The sequence below is a fragment of the Aedes aegypti genome, chromosome 1, assembly GCF_002204515.2.
Source record: "Aedes aegypti strain LVP_AGWG chromosome 1, AaegL5.0 Primary Assembly, whole genome shotgun sequence".
Classification (NCBI taxonomy): Eukaryota; Metazoa; Arthropoda; class Insecta; order Diptera; family Culicidae; genus Aedes; species Aedes aegypti.
Genome location: NC_035107.1, coordinates 184,353,467 through 184,370,598, shown reverse-complemented (window position 1 = coordinate 184,370,598; position 17,132 = coordinate 184,353,467). Strand labels below are relative to the sequence as shown.

Genomic DNA, 17,132 nt, shown 5'->3' with positions numbered 1-17,132 from the left:
GCTGTTGTAATACCAGGAAGAAAGCTCTGCAGAGAATTCAAAATAAAATTTTGAAAATGATTCTGAGGCTTCCTCCCTGGTATAATACCAATGAGTTACATAGAATATCCAATGTTGAAACATTGGAACAAATGTCAAATACAATCATTAATAATTTCAGGCAAAAATCGTTACAATCTTCTATTGCCACGATTAATGCGTTATATGTTTAGGTTAAGTTAGGTTAAGTATATTAAAAACATTTTTTTTTCTCTTATAAGCAGGTGAAATCAACTCACCTGTAAAAAAAAAAAAAAAAAAAAAACTGAACTGCTACGGCAAATGAAATGTAATATGTTGTTAACAAAATGTTAATTAAATCTTAAATTTGTTTTACCAAATTAGGATGATAGTGTTGTCAAATAACACAGAACACCTAGATATAAGAAATGAATGTAATGTTTGGAATGATACTAATAAAGAAATTAAAAAAAAAAAAAAAAAAAAAAAAAAAAAAAAAAAAAAAAAAAAAAAAAAAAAAAAAAAAAAAAAAAAAAAAATCATGCTGCATCATGAACGATGAAACATATGTGAAGGCCGACTTCAAACAGATCTCAGGCAACCTGTTTTTCACGGCCAAGGATAAGTTCAGCGTTCCGGAGCATGTCCGCACTCAGAAGATGTCCAAATTTGCGAAGAAATTCCTGGTTTGGCAAGCCATCTACACGTGCGGGAAGCGGAGTGCACCTTCCGTGACCCAGGACACGATGAACGGACAGGTGTACACGAAAGAGTGCCTCCAGAAGCGGCTGCTTCTTCTCCTGAAGGCCCACAACGTCCCAACAATCTTCTGGCCGGATTTGGCCTCATGCCACTACTCCAAGGACGTGCTGAAGTGGTATGCGGACAATACGGTCAATTTCGTGCCGAAAATGTTCAACCCTCCCAACACTCCGGAGCTCCGCCCCATCGAGAAATACTGGGCGATTATGAAGCAGCACTTTCTTAAACGACCTAAGGTAGTGAAGACAGTCGAGGAACTGAAAAAAATATGGGTTTACATGCAAAAAATGGTTGTTTCACAAGTTGTGTAGAATCTTATGGCCGGGATTAAGACCAAGGTGCGGGCATTTGCGTATGGACTGTAAATAAAATACGAGTAATATGGTAAAATGAAGTTTAATAGTTATTTTTCAATCCCTGAAAATTTGATGGCAATCGGATGAAAATTCGAAATTTGCGAATCAATTTTGTGTGTGGCAGTTTCATCGTGGACACCCTTTAAGTTTCAAGTTATGTCTGAAGTGCAGTGAAAATTTCATTCAAATCGGTCCATAAATAACTCAGATCTAACTTTCCCAAGTGGATCATTTCTATAAAAAATCGCAAAAACTGGATATGTATTGTCCATAACTGTAGGTGCACTACGCAACGCGCTTCCAAAGGGAAACCTGTTGCCATATTTCCCCGTCTGTTTTCATCCCCTCTTTTGCTATTATGTATATGCTCAGTTTCCGGCTGTAGCATTCATCCGGTACCAACATCAACCAAGGCCATCATAGTCTGATGATCAGACGTTGATTCCGAGTACCTACATCTGACTGGGAGACGAGAGTGACGAGCCTGTAGCTCCTGTGTGCAAACGAAAGTGCCTTTTCAACTATTACTGTAATTAGGTTTTTCTTTCATGGGCAAATGGAAAAGCCCGATTCTTCTGCGTTGCTTTAAATGCTAAAGTGAGTGTGAAAATTGTCACTGTTGGCGCCATTACAACAGATGCCAGTGGGAATGGGGATAGACAACCAACGGTAATAACCGTACAAGCAAACCGTAACCACAACCACAATGCCTGTTTTATACCATATCATAAAATTATTCTAGTAATCTGATGTATCCTGCTCAACAAACATCCATTGAATAAAATAATTAGGTTCTAAAATTCGCTTCCAATTGAGCGGAAACGTTTAAATTTATGCAATTTATGCGGACGGTTAAAATTTAAAACAAAGTTGGAAATTTCATCCCCAAATCTCTTTTAACTCATTTTTAACTTTAACTACCCTACTTTTTGAGAAATATAGGCAAATTTGAGTGAAAGATATTGACACAAAAATCACATATAATTTGAAGTTTAAAAAAACGCACCAAGACAAGATAAAATGTAGCCTAGGCGTCAAAAAATCTTGGTGTTTTTTAGAATCATTCCAAACATAACATTTTTTTATATCTAGGTGTTCTGTGTTAGAATAAAAAACTATCATCCTAATTTGGTAAAACTAAAATAAGCTTTTATTAACATTTTGTTAACAACATATTACATTTCATTTGCCATAGCAGTTCAGAATGTTTGCAGATGAGTTGACATCACCTGCTTATAAAGAAAAAAAACGCTTTCAATTAACGTAACCTAACATAACCTAGATATTTAACGCATTTATCGTGGCAATAGAACATTGCTATTTTTTTCTTTATTAGTGACACTTTACACCGCTATGGTGCATTCATGTCATTTAAAATTCATTTGTATTCAATTAACATTACATATTTACAGAACTATACATCACACTTTTTGTTTTTTCTCGACCTAGTGTTGTGAACTCTCCACTCTGTACCGGGTTCACTCTGGTTGCAGGTACGCTTCGATTCATTTTCAACTCTTTCAACCGCTCCAGTTGACAACCGCCGCTTTCCAGATTCGAGCTCCGTTGTTTCGCTTTCGTATTGAGGATCATTTTGTTCCTTCTCAGTCTTCCCGTCAACGTCATCTGATTCTGCTACGCTTGTGTTTGACCGGTCAGAATCGGTCGATGATGGAACAATGGCATCGCGGCGAACGTGCTGCTTGTCGGTTTTTGTTTGCCCATTAGCATCGATTGGAGGTTTTTGAGCTTGCGGCTTTGCATCGACACGAGCCGACTGATTGTTTGGGAAGTTGATGATGCTGCTGTGATTTTCGATCACAATGCATGAAGGCAAAGTTTTTTCAATCCGCATTCTCACTATACAAACACCATTTGGCACGCCCGGAAAGAAATGCTCGTTTTCCATACGAATATTCAAAAAATTCCAGAGGATTGGATCATGTTCAAATCTTAATGAAACTTACACAAATTGCTTTTAACTACGATGTCTTTCTGAGAAAAATATAAAGATGATCAAAACATGGTTCATTTTTGTGTTACATGGTTCGGAAGTCTGTAGTGGGATTGACATGCGATTACTTTTCCTTATGGGACAATTTGACTTGCTATTTTTTCCTACTTTTTCCGAATAAATCTTATTATCTCATTAGGGCAGCTGAAAGAGCATTTGAAGATATGTTGAAAACTGAACTCAACTCAATTTTGCGAAAATGCGGATGGGAGTGACTTGCGATTCACGGCAGTATACCAGGGAGGGAGTTTCAGAATCATTTTCAAAATATTATTTTGAATCCTCTACAGAGCTCTCTTCCTGGTATTATAACAATGTGGTTTTGGATATATAAATTCTTATCTAGCATGAGCCCTAGATACTTAAATTCAATCTGACCAATTTATTGGAACCCCTCTCATCGTGACAACATGTCTACTTGAAGGTTTCAAATAAAGAGCTTTTGGTTTATGTGGGAATATCATTAGTTGAGTTTTGGAAGCATTAGGAGAAATCTTCCATTTTTGCAAGTATGAAGAAAAAATACCTAAAAATTTGTTTTTAATCGACTTCAGATGACACGCAGACTTCTTCCTTTGGCGGAGAGCAGTGAATCAAATTGTCATCAAAACAGACGAAAAACAAACAACAAAGCAAGCTTGCTCACAACCGTTTGTTCCAACTGTTGTGGATAAGGATACAATCAAAAGCAAAATTGTCATGACAATCACAGCAGGCAACATTGTTGCAACCTTTTCAACTTGCGATTTATCAGTTATTATAAACATAAAAGCAAATTTATTTTATGGATTCTGTTCGATAATGTGTCGATGTTTACCAACACGTAGAATGTTTTCGAAAATTGCAATGCGAAGCCCAGAAAACAGCTGCGCACGTGGCGATCGATCTTTGTCATATTCTGTTCAAGTAGTGATAAACGGATGTTGCGGAATAAAATTATTACAACAAGAATAGGAGATGACAATGTCTTTGTTGCTGCGTGTTGGGTGACAATTGATTCACTGGCGGAGAGGCATGTGTCATCCGCAAACAAGGATTTTTGACATCCCTGAGGTAACTCAGGTAAGTGAGATGTGAAAATATTGTGTAATATTGGTCCCAAAATACTGCCTTGAGGAACACCAGCTCTTACAGGAAGTCTTTCAGACCTGGAGTTCTGATAATTAACCTGAAGTGTACGATTTTACAGATAACTTTGAATCATTCTAACAATGTATGTTGGATTTTTTTTTTATTACGGTCAGACCTTCATGCCAGACACTGTCGAATGCTTTTTCTATGTCTAGGAGAGAATAGCCAGTAGAATAGCCTTCAGATTTGTTGGAACGAATCAAGTTTGTTATACGTAAAAGTAGATGTGTGGTCGAATGTCCATGGCGGAAACCAAACTGTTCATTGGCAAAATTTGAATTTTCGTTGATGTGAGCCATCATTCTGTTCAAAATGACCTTCTCAAAAAGTTTACTGATGGAGGAAAGCAAACTGATTGGGCGATAGCTAGAAGCTTCTGCAGGATTTTTGTCTGGTTTTAAACTTGGTACAACCTTAGAATTTTTCCATTTGTCAGGAAAATATTCTAATTGAAAACATTTGTTAAATATATCAACAATAAGCTACTTTCTGGAAGTTTCTTGATGAGGATGTAGAAAACTCCATTATTAATAATTTGTTTTCCTCTTTCAATAACAGTATTGGCTTCTGAGTTTTTTATTTTTCAAAAATTTAGATAATTTTCAACAGGGCTTAGAGCCAGGGTCCAATCGAGAAATATTATTTTCAACATTTTTGTTTCTTTATCGTGAAAAACGGTTTTTGATTTCTTTATGCAAATCCATATAATTTTCATAGCAAAATCGCGAGTGCGTTGAAATTGTCTGCTCCTCACGTTTTTAAGACGGATCAAGAGTTTAAAGATCATCGTCTATAATCACGGATTCAAATTTTGGAATTGCAATGCTTCTGGCTTCAACAATGGAATTTGTTAAAGTTTCAAGAGCATTGTCAATATCAAGTTTTGGTTGTAAAGAAATGTTGACATCAAAGATGACTAGAGTCGGTTAAGACCAAATCAATCGTAGATGGATTTCTAGAAGAGGAAAACATGTAGGGCTATCAGGGTATTGAATTGAGAAATATCCTGAAGAGCACTCATTAAATAAAATTTTGCCGTTGGAATTCCTTTGAGAATTATTCCATGACCGATGTTTGGTATTAAAGTCACCAATGACAAAACAAATTAGACTTATTGCGAGTCAATTTTCGCTAGTCAGTTTGGAGCAAACTAACTTGCTGTCCAGAGCATTGAAAAGGCGAATAGGCAGCTATGAAAGTATATTTACCAAGCTGTGTTTCAACAGAAACACCTAAAATTTCAAAAACTTTAGTTTCAAATGACGAAAACAGTTGATATTTTATACGCCCAAGAATGATGATTGCAACTCCCTCACATGCCCCATCAAGTCGATCATTACGATAAACAAAAAAGTTAGGATCTTTTTTAAGTTTGGTTCCAGGTTTTAAATACGTGTCAATAATAACTGCTATATGGATGTTATTAGCTGTAAGAAAATTAAACAGCTCATCCTCTTTACCATTCAAAGAACGAGGATTCCAATTAAAAACTTTTCAATTATTATTTATTGGATTCATTAGAAAAACGTAATCCAATAACAATTTGATAAGTAAATTTCACACCAACCTGGACTGCTTCAGTCATAGTGGTGGCTTTGAACATTGCATCAATCATTAAATTGAATTGCTCAATTAGAAAATTAGACGAAGTGGTGGAGTAAAATTTTCCTGTAGCGGCAGGGTTTTTTTTTCATTTGATTTTAAACAATTAGAACGGGAACTGTTAAAAATCTCGTTAATAAAGACAAAAAAACGGGAACTCATAGTATGTTAAGGGGAGGCGTTTAAATTACCTGCAACGATATCGGCAAAGGATTTTCCTTGGGTAGATACATTCTAAATTAAAAGATTCGAATGGCTACCCGACGGCTTAAAACTGTTATTGATTATTTATTTATTTATTTGTTTGTCACTATCTCGAATTATTGAAATCCCACAGACTGTTTCTTAATCTAAATCCTTAATCCTATTCTTAAAAACATACTTAGACACATTAAAATCGAACAAAGCACTAACACTATTAAACAGACGAAGGCACTTGGACAGCGGGTTGTTGAATCCATAAGACGTTCTATGCCGCCTGATGAGTAGCAAGTCCCGTTCTCGCAAATGGCGATTGGGTGCGTAGAATGGAACATTGTCGAGAAACGATGAACAATCTAAGTTCCCCTTTAAAAGGTCGAATACGAAAAGTCGCTGTAAATTGTTGCGTCTGGAAGCAAGTGTCTCGATATCTATCAGTCTACAGCGGGCTGGGTATTCTGGCAGGTTTACGGGATCAGACCATTGCAGTTGACGAAGAGCATATCGAATAAAACTTCGCTGGACTCTCTCCAACCGGACGATTTGTGTCGTGTGATGCGGTGACCACACACAAACTACTCTAAAATACTACGAACTAAAGAGCAGTAGAGCGACTTGAGTGCATATATAATCTTCCTGTAGGGTATGATACTTAATCAAGCGATCGTTAACTGAAAAATGAGCATTGTTCGATACTCTACCAGAGAAATTCTGGAAACGACCGCTATCATAACGGACATTAGTGTTCATCTGCCTGGCACGAGTCTCGACGACTCGCCTACGCGAAGGGCAAACCCAAAAAATGGACATATGATTGCCCCCGCAATTGGCGTATATGAACTTATCGGTATCTTCCTTCACTGGACAGACGTCCTTGGCGTGAGAAGAACCTCCGCAAATCATGCATTTAGCATCCATGCGACAATTTTGTGTACCATGACCCCACTTTTGACATCGACGGCACTGAGTGGGGTTCTGAAAATTTCCTCCAGTTTTCTGGAAATGTTACCATGTCACACGGACATCGAACATAAGTCTAGCTTTTTCTAAAGCTTTAATATTATTTAGATCTCTTTAGCAGAAGTGAACTAAATAATATTCTTGAAAAAGCCCTTTCCGAACAATGCCAGATTGGGTTCTCTTTTTCATAATGATTACTTGGACTGGGGAAAATCCAAGTAAATCATTTATTCCATTTTTGATCTCTTCAGGTGACTTATAGTCGCTTGAGAGACCTTTCAAGACGACTTTGAACAAACGTTCAGTTTTGTCGACATAAGTAAAAAAATTGTGCTACTTCTCTTCAAGATGTTTGAGAAGAAGTTCGCGATCTTTAAGAGTTTCCGGAAAAACGCGACAGTCTCCTTTCTTTGCGATTTGGAAGGAAACCTTGATTCCCCTAATGGAGTTCAAGATCTCCTGCCTAAATCCCCCAAATTCGGAACAACTGACCACGATAGGCGGCACTCTTTGCTTCCTCACTTGAATCAAAGAGCCTGGGCTAGAGGCTGCTTCGATTTGGTGTTCGGAAAATTTGTCTAGAGCATCGAACTGATTGCTCATTTTGATGTAATTATCAACATTGACCATTTCACCTTTGGAAGAAAATGCGCATTTCGGAGAAACGTCCTGTCTTCCAATTTTGTAAAAGTTTTAGTGACAGTTTTAAAACTTACTTTTTTTTAAAGAAAGTTGTGAATTCAGAGATTCACCCTTCTTTTTGTTTATGTTTGCAACCATGCTTAGAGATTGAACGATAGAAGACGTGACCACATAAGATTTTTTTTTCCAAGACGGTGTCGAAGAAGGATTACCACCGCTAGCTTTTGCTTACGGGTCCAACGAAAAATCGAAGGCACGGGTCTATTACGGTAGCATTACTGAAAAGTATTGTCCTCGCTGTAAACACTGAGTTACATTTTCAGTTCGGTTTATTTATAGATCGTCTAATATCTTCAAAACGAGTAAACTAGAAACTGGACGCAGTGCGCCTTACCTTTAAGTAGATGCAACTCTTGTACTTCAATTTGACATTACGTCCCCACTGGTAAAGATCCTGCTCTTCATCTGAGTGTTCAAAGAGAACTTCCACAGTTATTAACTGAGAGCTTTCGTTTGCCGAAGTTGTCATTTTAACAGCACACATGTTATAATTGAGAATTATCAATTTATATATGACCCGATTTGATCAAGTATCAGTTGATAATGCTCAATTATAACATATGCATTGTAGTATCACGGTAACCTTATTTGATGGTAGTTGCTTCATATTCCGATCACTACAGATTATCTAAAATAAATATCACTTTTCTCAACTATCTATGTACACAGGGCTAATTCCCATTTCACTTTCTAATCTTCTTTCCGTCTGAGCAGCACACATCACAATGGCACAAGTAAATTCTATTTTAAATAACCTGTCATCGTTGCTGCGATACACAGTGAACTAACAACGTGAAAAAATGCCATGGAAAGCATCACGGTTATCGAAATTCACAACGCACTCACTTTCGGCGAACGATAATCGAATTTGTTTTCCATTTCCCCTTCTCATTTAACCATTTACCATCAGCAGCCGATCGAAGCATAGCGAAGAGAAATCCTTTACAATTTGGCGCCAAATTATTGACTTTTTTGGCCACCATCCGTCGAAACGAAAATGTTATTCTGTACTGCATTAACTTTGAGATATTTTAAAACAGCCATCCGAATAACACTGGAATGATCATTATATGTTTCGAATTATAATTAACCCAAATCAACCGACACATAACATTGATTTGCAAACGATTTGGCCAAAACACCTTTCTAACGAAACTATTGGAAGCAACAGGTAGGAAGCAAACATTTTTCTCTTTTAAATCATAACTCCGATGTGAATCGCGCCAAAGTTGAACATGAACTGAGTATCTACACGCCAGAAAGAAGCATCCTTGCCTGGCAGCAGATTGAAGTGGAGTGCTTCCGGTTAGCTACTTTTGAAATCACCCCCACCCATGCCATGGTATCTAGTCGACTTCCCATCACTTGTTGTGACTCGGTCCCGCTGTGATCTGTGATTACTTCAGACACCGTTTAGCCCGGCCTTCGCCGTATCTCAGAACGGCTATTCTTGTCCTGCCTACAATCAATTTACATCGCTAGAGAGTTACGCACTTCAGTATATTTTCATTATCGTCTGTTCCTTTCATCTGAGGATATTTCTTCAACAAAAAAAACTGACTTTGTCACTCAGTAAGCACTCATTCCGCATTCGAAATTAACATTAATCGCGTGATTCATCGCACCATTCATTGATGCACTCACGCCGCGCCACCATGTTGCATATTCTTACATCCTCGAAACATTCATCCTTATCCAGGACAACCACCCAATCCATGTCGCATCCTGTTCACGTGCAACATCTCTTTCTCTGTCTTCGTTTCAGGTCTAGATTCCGTCATAGACGACATCAAGAAAGGTCGGGTAACGTTACGTCGTCGTAAACCGAATGTACTAAAAGAAATGGACAGCAATCAGGATACCGGTAGTTCCAGCTCCACTGCCAATTCCAGCAACGATAGCAGCAAAAGCCGTCGAAGCCAGCAAACCTACAGCCAAATGGCAGCTCAGAACCCCGCACTTCGTGAAATGTACGAAATTCTCGACCGGATGAAGCGACGAAATCGACAGTCTAAAGTGCTGGTCGAGATGGATTTAGTGCCATTTGATGATGCTGTGTGAAGCTTGGAAGAAATGTGCTTGGATGTGATAAAACGAAACGGTGCTCCCGAAAGCAGAGGTAGCAAACTCAAGTAGTGATTACCGGCATTCCTGATCTTTGGAACAGTTAACGAATTACTTATACGAACACGTGATTCAACTAAACATTGCATTTGTTTTAATTAATATATAATTAAGTTGATTATTTTGAAATACTTTATTGATTAGCTAATTTTATTAATAGATTATAACAAATTTATAGAATAATACAAAGGATTTGTCAGTATCATTCAATCGAATGTTATGGAAAAGAATATGAGAAGCCTCCTTATTTCCCCACTAGTTGTCTACATGAACCTCTGGGAATTCCTCTTTATCCCTAATATCTGGCAACACGGTCGTTCGCTCATACACTGAAATAAGTTTTATTGTAGAAACTTATGAATCCATTGAGCTTTCGCCGAGCAGTGTCACGAACACGTGGGCAAATTTGCTGGTTGAAAATACTGCCTTTGATTTTACTGGGAACAGCTGATCTTTGTTTATATTTTCAACCAGCAATCTTTAAGTAGTGTTGGTGACATGTAACGTGTATGTACAAGAGCGCAGAAACCACTATGGTAAAATTAAGAACTGCACCAAAATCTGTTTGCGTGTAGCTGCTGCTCTTTTTAGTCACCGCTAATTTGAATAAGCTTCCAAATCAGATAACAACTCCACCAATACAGCTTAGTGACATTTGAACACACGAACACTCGCATGCCCTCATCATACACAGTTTGTTTTTGTTTTCCTTAACGAAACTTGCACATGCTTTCCAGACTCATCAAAATGCATATGGAAATATAACCCAATTTGATTTTCATTACCCAGATTCGCTCATCGGGGCAAGTAATTAACGTTTTTCTCCTGAAGATGAGCAAATAAGTGCTCGGAACGTCGGCTTTAATCAAAACAATTGTTTTACTAAGAAACCCGAAAACCGAAACCACGCCAAGAAATCTTGAAAATTATTTTATATACTTTCTCATGCGTTCTTCAATGATGTCTTAAGTGTGTAATATAAATCAAAACGGTAAATGTACTAAAAATTTGAAATGAGCTCTATGGAAAGCTTTTTGTCATGATTGGCAAAACAACAGTATTCATCCAGTACCGTTTAGATTCATATTACGAACACTTAAGGCCTCAGTGGCGTATGCTTTGCCGGTCTCAAGAAACACGGAAGTTCTTTCAGAATCTCAACGCATCCCGAACGACTTCGTGTCGCGAGCCGAGATGTGCAGGGATAAAGATGGGAGCATTTTGACGGACGAGCGTAAGGTGATCGAAAGGTGGAAGCAGCACTTTGACGAACACCTGAATGGCGCTGAGAGCACCGGCAATGAAGGACGGGATAATGGAGGAAATACCTTCGTTAGTACTGAGGGAGATTAAAACCAACCAGCCCCCAGTTTGAGGGAGGTTAAGGATGCCATTCACCAGCTCAAGAACAGGATGTTTCTGGTCAGTGAATCAAATTGTCATCAAAACAGACGAAAAACAAACAACAAAGCAAGCTCGCTCACAACCGTTTGTCCCAACTGTTGTGGATAAGGATACAATCAAAAGCAAAATTGTAATGACAATCACAGAGCGCAACATTGTTGCAACCTTTTCAACTCGCGATTAATCAGTTATTTCAAACACAAAACCAAATTTGTTTTATGGATGCTGTTCGATAATGTTTCAATGTTTACCAACACGGAGAAAGTTCTCGAGAATTGCAATGCGAAGCCCACAAAATCGATGCGCACGTGGTCAACGATCATTGTCATATTCTGTTCAAGTGATGATAAACTGATGTTACGGAATGAAATTGTTGCAACAAGAATAGAAGATGCCAATGTCTTTGTTGCTGCGTGTTGGGTGACAATTGATTCACTGGTTCTGGTATTGGTATTAATGGGCTGAACTCATAAAGATGGGTCCTGAGCCATTTGTCTGCACCGGCTGATAGGCACAATCTGGAAAACAAAACCGCTAACCAAAGAGTGGAAGGAAGGGGTAATATGCCCCATTAGAGTGGTTCAAAAAATCGGTTTTGCTCCACACCGCTCATTCGATTCTATACCAAATTCTGAGTGTCCTCCCAAAATTTGAGCTCATTTGGATGAAAGCTGAGACTGCACAAGCCTTTTAAAGTTTGTATGGGAATTACTATGGGAAAAGCAAGCAATTCATTCAATCGGTCATAGTGGTTGCCAATGTGCTCTTGGGGATTAGAATTATGTTGGTTCTGTGAGATACAATAATCAGCTACAACTTTGCCGAAGACCCTTTTTAAATCGGACGCCCCGGTAATTAGTTATTGATTTCTGAATTAGTTGTAAAACTTTGGCTATAATTATTGGGCTGTTCTGCAGGCATCACTGGATATATGCAGTAAAACATAGTAGCCATGATTTGTGCGTGCTATCTTTCGCACCAGGTGCAGCAATGTTGCCTGTTCAGAAGTTAAATGAGCACTGCTGAAAAATTTGTGACTCTAATCTCCAAAAGCACATGGGCAAACATTATTACCGATTAAATGAATTGCTTGCTTTTCTTATAGTAATTCTCATATAAACTTTAAAGGGCTTGTGCAGTCTCAGTTTTCATCCGAATGAGCACAAATTTTGGGAGGACAATCAGAATTTGGTCTAGAATCGAATGAGCGGTGTGGAGCAAAAACGATTTTTGAACCACTCTAATGCCCCATCTGCAAGAAAGGCGATAAGTTAGATTGTGAGAACTTTCGAGCGATCACCATTCTAAATTCGGCCTACAAAGTATTATCCCAGATAATCTTCCGTCGTCTGTCACCTGTAGTAAACGAGTTCGTGGGAAGTTATCAGTTGACGAAACGGATCAGATCTTTATTGTACGGTGAATCCTCCAAAAATGTCGTGAATACCAGATCGCAACGCATCATCGATTTTAAGGCGGCATATGATGGTATCGACCGCGTAGAGCTGTGGAAAATCATGGACGAGAACAGCTTTCCCGGGAAGGTTCCAGGTAGAGTTTTCAAATTTCCCGGGATTTGATTTCCCGGGAAACGGGAAATAAAATTAACATTTCCCGGGAAATCCCGGGATCCCGGGAAATTTTGAAAAACGAGAAAATAAAGCAAATTTGGTGGAAGTTTTTTTTTTAAATTATTCGTATTTCGTGTAGGGTCGGTGTTTCCTTAGTAGACAGTCCCCTGTAATCGCACTAGTGGCTTTTTACGGCCGTTTTCGTTGCAAATTTTTTTTTGACATGAAGTTCAGCAACTATTTATCTAAGTATCATTGATACACAACTCGATTTCGTTAAAAAAAAAATGATCGAAATATAGTTTTGCTTATAATTTAAGCTCCCTTGCATCTATAGCAAACCTATTGTTCCTATAGTAGCACTACTTAGAGAAACTATTTTTCATGAAACAATTAATTAATTAAATTAGAACTTTTTAATATCCATCGAAAGCTTTGATCCACACTTTAAAGGAAAAATATAAATATTTTGATGAGTATTTTGCTTTGTATTAAAGGCTAGAGTTTTTATTTAAAAAAAACTTACTTACATTAATGAAACCTTTATAAGCCCACTCAATTCATAGAAAATATCCCTCGAAAATTCCTTTATTTTATATAGCATATACTCTTTCGTCAAAAACGATATCCATTTATTGAAAAACTATTTCATTACGAAAAACAAAAAATCAGCATCGAAATATAACAAGTGATGTCGTGAGTTCATTGATTAGCATTATAGGAAAAGTAAATTGTGCGATGGTTTTTGTTTGAAAATAGATACTAAATTCTTTTTGTTTATAAAGCAACCCGGGAAATATGGAAATCTCGGGAAATACGGGAATCCCGGGAAACTGAAAATCATTTCCCGGGAAACGGGAATCCCGGGAAACCTCAATTCCCGGGAAATGTTCCCGGGAATGAAAAGTCTAGTTTCAGGCGAACATTCCAGTTCGTTTGGATCCCACCGACTACGACAAAGTGATGGACTTTCGTGCCTGTTGTTCAATATTGCGCTAGAAGGTGTTATGCAGAGAGCCGGGCCAGCCGGGATACGATTTTCACGAGGTCCAGTAAATTTGTTTGCTTCGCGGATATGGATATGGACATTGTCGACCGAACATTTGCAAAGGTGGCAGACCTGTATACCCGCCTGAAACGCAAGGCAGCGAAAGTTGGGCTGGTGGTGAATGCGACCAAGACATGCTAACTGGTGGGGCTGAGCGCGACACGGTTCGCCTAGGTAGCAGTGTTATGATAGACGGGGAGGTGGTCGACGAGTTCGTCTACCTTGGATTCTTGCTGACGGCTGACAATAACGTTAGCCGTGAAATACGGAGGTGCATCATCAGTGGAAGTCGTGCCTACTATGGGGGCCCCACGGCCAGACTCTTGTGGGGGTCTTCTTCGCAAAACATTTTTTGATAAAATTTATTGCAAGTATTTTTTTTGTTTTTGATAATTGAATTTAACGTTGACATTCAATAGAACAGATTTACTACTTTAAAGATAGTTCAAAAATTAATTTCTTTTTCATCACCTCGTTAAGAAATATTCATCAAGTTCAACAAAGTTAATCGAATTAAACAATCGAATAAAGAAAATCGATTCACCCGATTTCAGATGCCCCAAAAATTGATTCAAAATATCGATTAATCGGAATGAAAACATCGATTTTAGGAACATCGATTCAAAATCGCCCAACGCTAGGCTAAATGCTTGGTAACACTAACCGCACAGCCACGAAGCCCGCCATATTTTTAATCTCTTAATTACTCGATGGATATGATTTTTGCGATTCAAGAAACAGGTTCACCGAATCGATATTCGTAATCTAATATAAACAAAAGAGTTTATAAACTTTTAAGAAGTACGCATATTTCTGTAAGGGCTCATTCATAAATTTCATAACGTTGAAGAGGGTGGATGGGTGTCCTTCGGACCTAACAGCCCACACAAAATTTGAAGAATATTCATACAAAAATCGTTTAATGGGGGTGGGTGGGTGTCAAAAATAATTATTTTTGGCATAATGGAATTTGTTTTGATCCACAACAATAGGAGTATAGAAGGATGACACACTATTTTTTGGACCCACATTATTTTTGTGTCATTCTGAATGTGTTTAAATGGCGTTAGGGCAACTAAATCCCATTAATGGAAATTGGAATATTTTTTTCATAAGTTCGATTCGAGTTTGTGTAAATCTCGACTAATTTTAAATATTTTCAAATCTTTGAGTCATAAAAAAGTTGGTATCCCCTAATAGATTTGTAATAGTTCTGAAATATGCGATAACAAATATTTTAGTCACAATTTGTGGGGACCCCTAAAATGTGGCGGCCCGAGGCCATGGCACTCTTTGTCCCCTCGTAAATGCGGTCCTGCACAGTAGACTATTTTCTAAACAAGTATAGTGTAATATTGTAGTTGGTACAGAAAATCGTTCAAAATGAATAATTCATTGACTTTTTTCATGTAATTACATAAAATTTAATTCATAAAGTGAGATTTAAAAATGCAAAAAATGCGTGTTTAAGTTCAATGTTTAATACGCGTGCGTATTTTTATAACGAAACTTTCAGACACGGACAAAACTCTTTCTGGGTCCATTCGGATGTTGCTTGAATTGTTGCCCATTCGTGAAGACTTGTAGTATACAAATTAATCAGAACAATTTCTATCAGTCTTTGTGCCATAATTACGCACTTTCAAATGCTTCAATACCCTGAAACCTCCTTTATGTTTGTGCGAAGTTGTCTAGAAAGCTTGGTATTCATCATCAGTAGCTTTATTTTTATTCCAAAATTGACAATTCGTTAATCATGTTGGAAACAAAAGGATCTTCTGAATAATTTCCTTTCAATAACTTCACCCTCAGTTTTTTTAATGTTCCAAAACATGTTTTTATCGAAAACAAGATGCAAACAATGATCGTGCTTCTAATGTTTTTATGTACGGAGATAAATCTACTTAATGATGAAAAAATGGTTGGTTGGTTTGACTTTATTAACGAGATTTTTAGCCCTAGGCTAGTTCATCTCGGGACCAACGGCTTTTACTTCCCTTCCGAAGGAAGTCGTCACTATAACTTTTTACGTCATAAGTGACTATGTCGGGGATGGGATTCGATCCCAGGTCCTCGGCGTGAGAGGCGAGTGTTCTAACCACTACACCAGGTCCGTCCCCATGATGAAAAAATGATAATTAGAATAAGCCAGTACTATTATGTGACAAACTACTACTATTTTGTCTACTATTATGTGACAAACCATGTATTAAGTGTAGGAAAATAAGCTACGATGGGTGAGGGGGCGTCAAAAATGTGCCAAAATAAATCTGCGTCATTTCTGGACGTTCCCTTATGTAAATTTCCCTGATCGACCTGAGAAATTTAACATCAACGAACTTCACCAAACTTACTTACCATTTATTGTGAAGAAATTTTTTGAATCAATTATTAGATTTGTCATCAGTACCAAAAATACCGGTAGTCAATGCTTTCCACTACCGGTATTTCGGTACCAAAATATAATCGGTCCGGTACCAAAACCCTAGTGTTTATTGACGAATTCAAAGAAGTTTTAAGTTTTTTGTCCAATTCTGTATGCTTTATATTTATCGCAAAAAATCTTCCAGTACCGGTATTTTACCGGTATTACCGGTACTGAGCGTGACAGTACCGTAGAACCAGTACTCGTCAAAAAGGGCCGGTACTAGGAACCCTAGTGTTGCACCCATGAGGTGCGAAGCGAGAGAAAGAGAACGATGACAGTTCGAAGTGAAAAGTTTATAGCCGTTGTAGTTTTTGCTGTATAAACACGTTTTAGTTCGCTTTGTAAACCGCGGTGCGTTTTTCATTATTATCCCGGCCGAATTCCATTTCCCAAGATAAGATACTTCTCAAGGATTACGCGTTGCGTTCACAAGATACAGAATTCTTCGCTGGTTTGCTACATGTTATCCACTGTGTTTCATACATAAAACAAAAACTTTGATGCAGAAGAAAAGATTTGGTAGAAAGCTTATCTTTAGTCTATTGAAAAGATATCTCGTTTCGTTTACATTGTACAAAAAAGCAGGTTATGTGATAAAATAAAAGAAATTGTTTTATTCGTTCTCCATGAAACTAACGCTAATAAGAGATCTAAAAGCTAATTGGTATATTTGAGTTTTTGAGTTCGCCATAATTATATACATATAGAATCATAAACTCTCGTTGCTTAAAAATTTCGCCGACGTTGTTTCAAAAAGCCAATTGACGTTTAAAAATCAACATCTATATCTGTATATATGATCACAAAAGCTTTTTGAACTCTTGTAACA

The 17,132-nt window shown here is 37.7% G+C and overlaps 1 protein-coding gene across 1 annotated transcript in view; it reads left to right on the top strand.

The window, feature by feature from the left end:
* Nucleotides 1–10,054, top strand: part of LOC5567410 (shootin-1) — a 50,649-nt gene extending 40,595 nt beyond the window's left edge. Inside the window, exon 7 of the mRNA XM_021854918.1 lies at nucleotides 9,494–10,054. Within this exon, the coding sequence (XP_021710610.1) occupies nucleotides 9,494–9,789 (296 nt within the window). The 3' untranslated portion in view covers nucleotides 9,790–10,054. The remainder of the gene's footprint in view (nucleotides 1–9,493) is intronic.
* The last annotated feature ends 7,078 nt before the right edge of the window (nucleotides 10,055–17,132 follow it).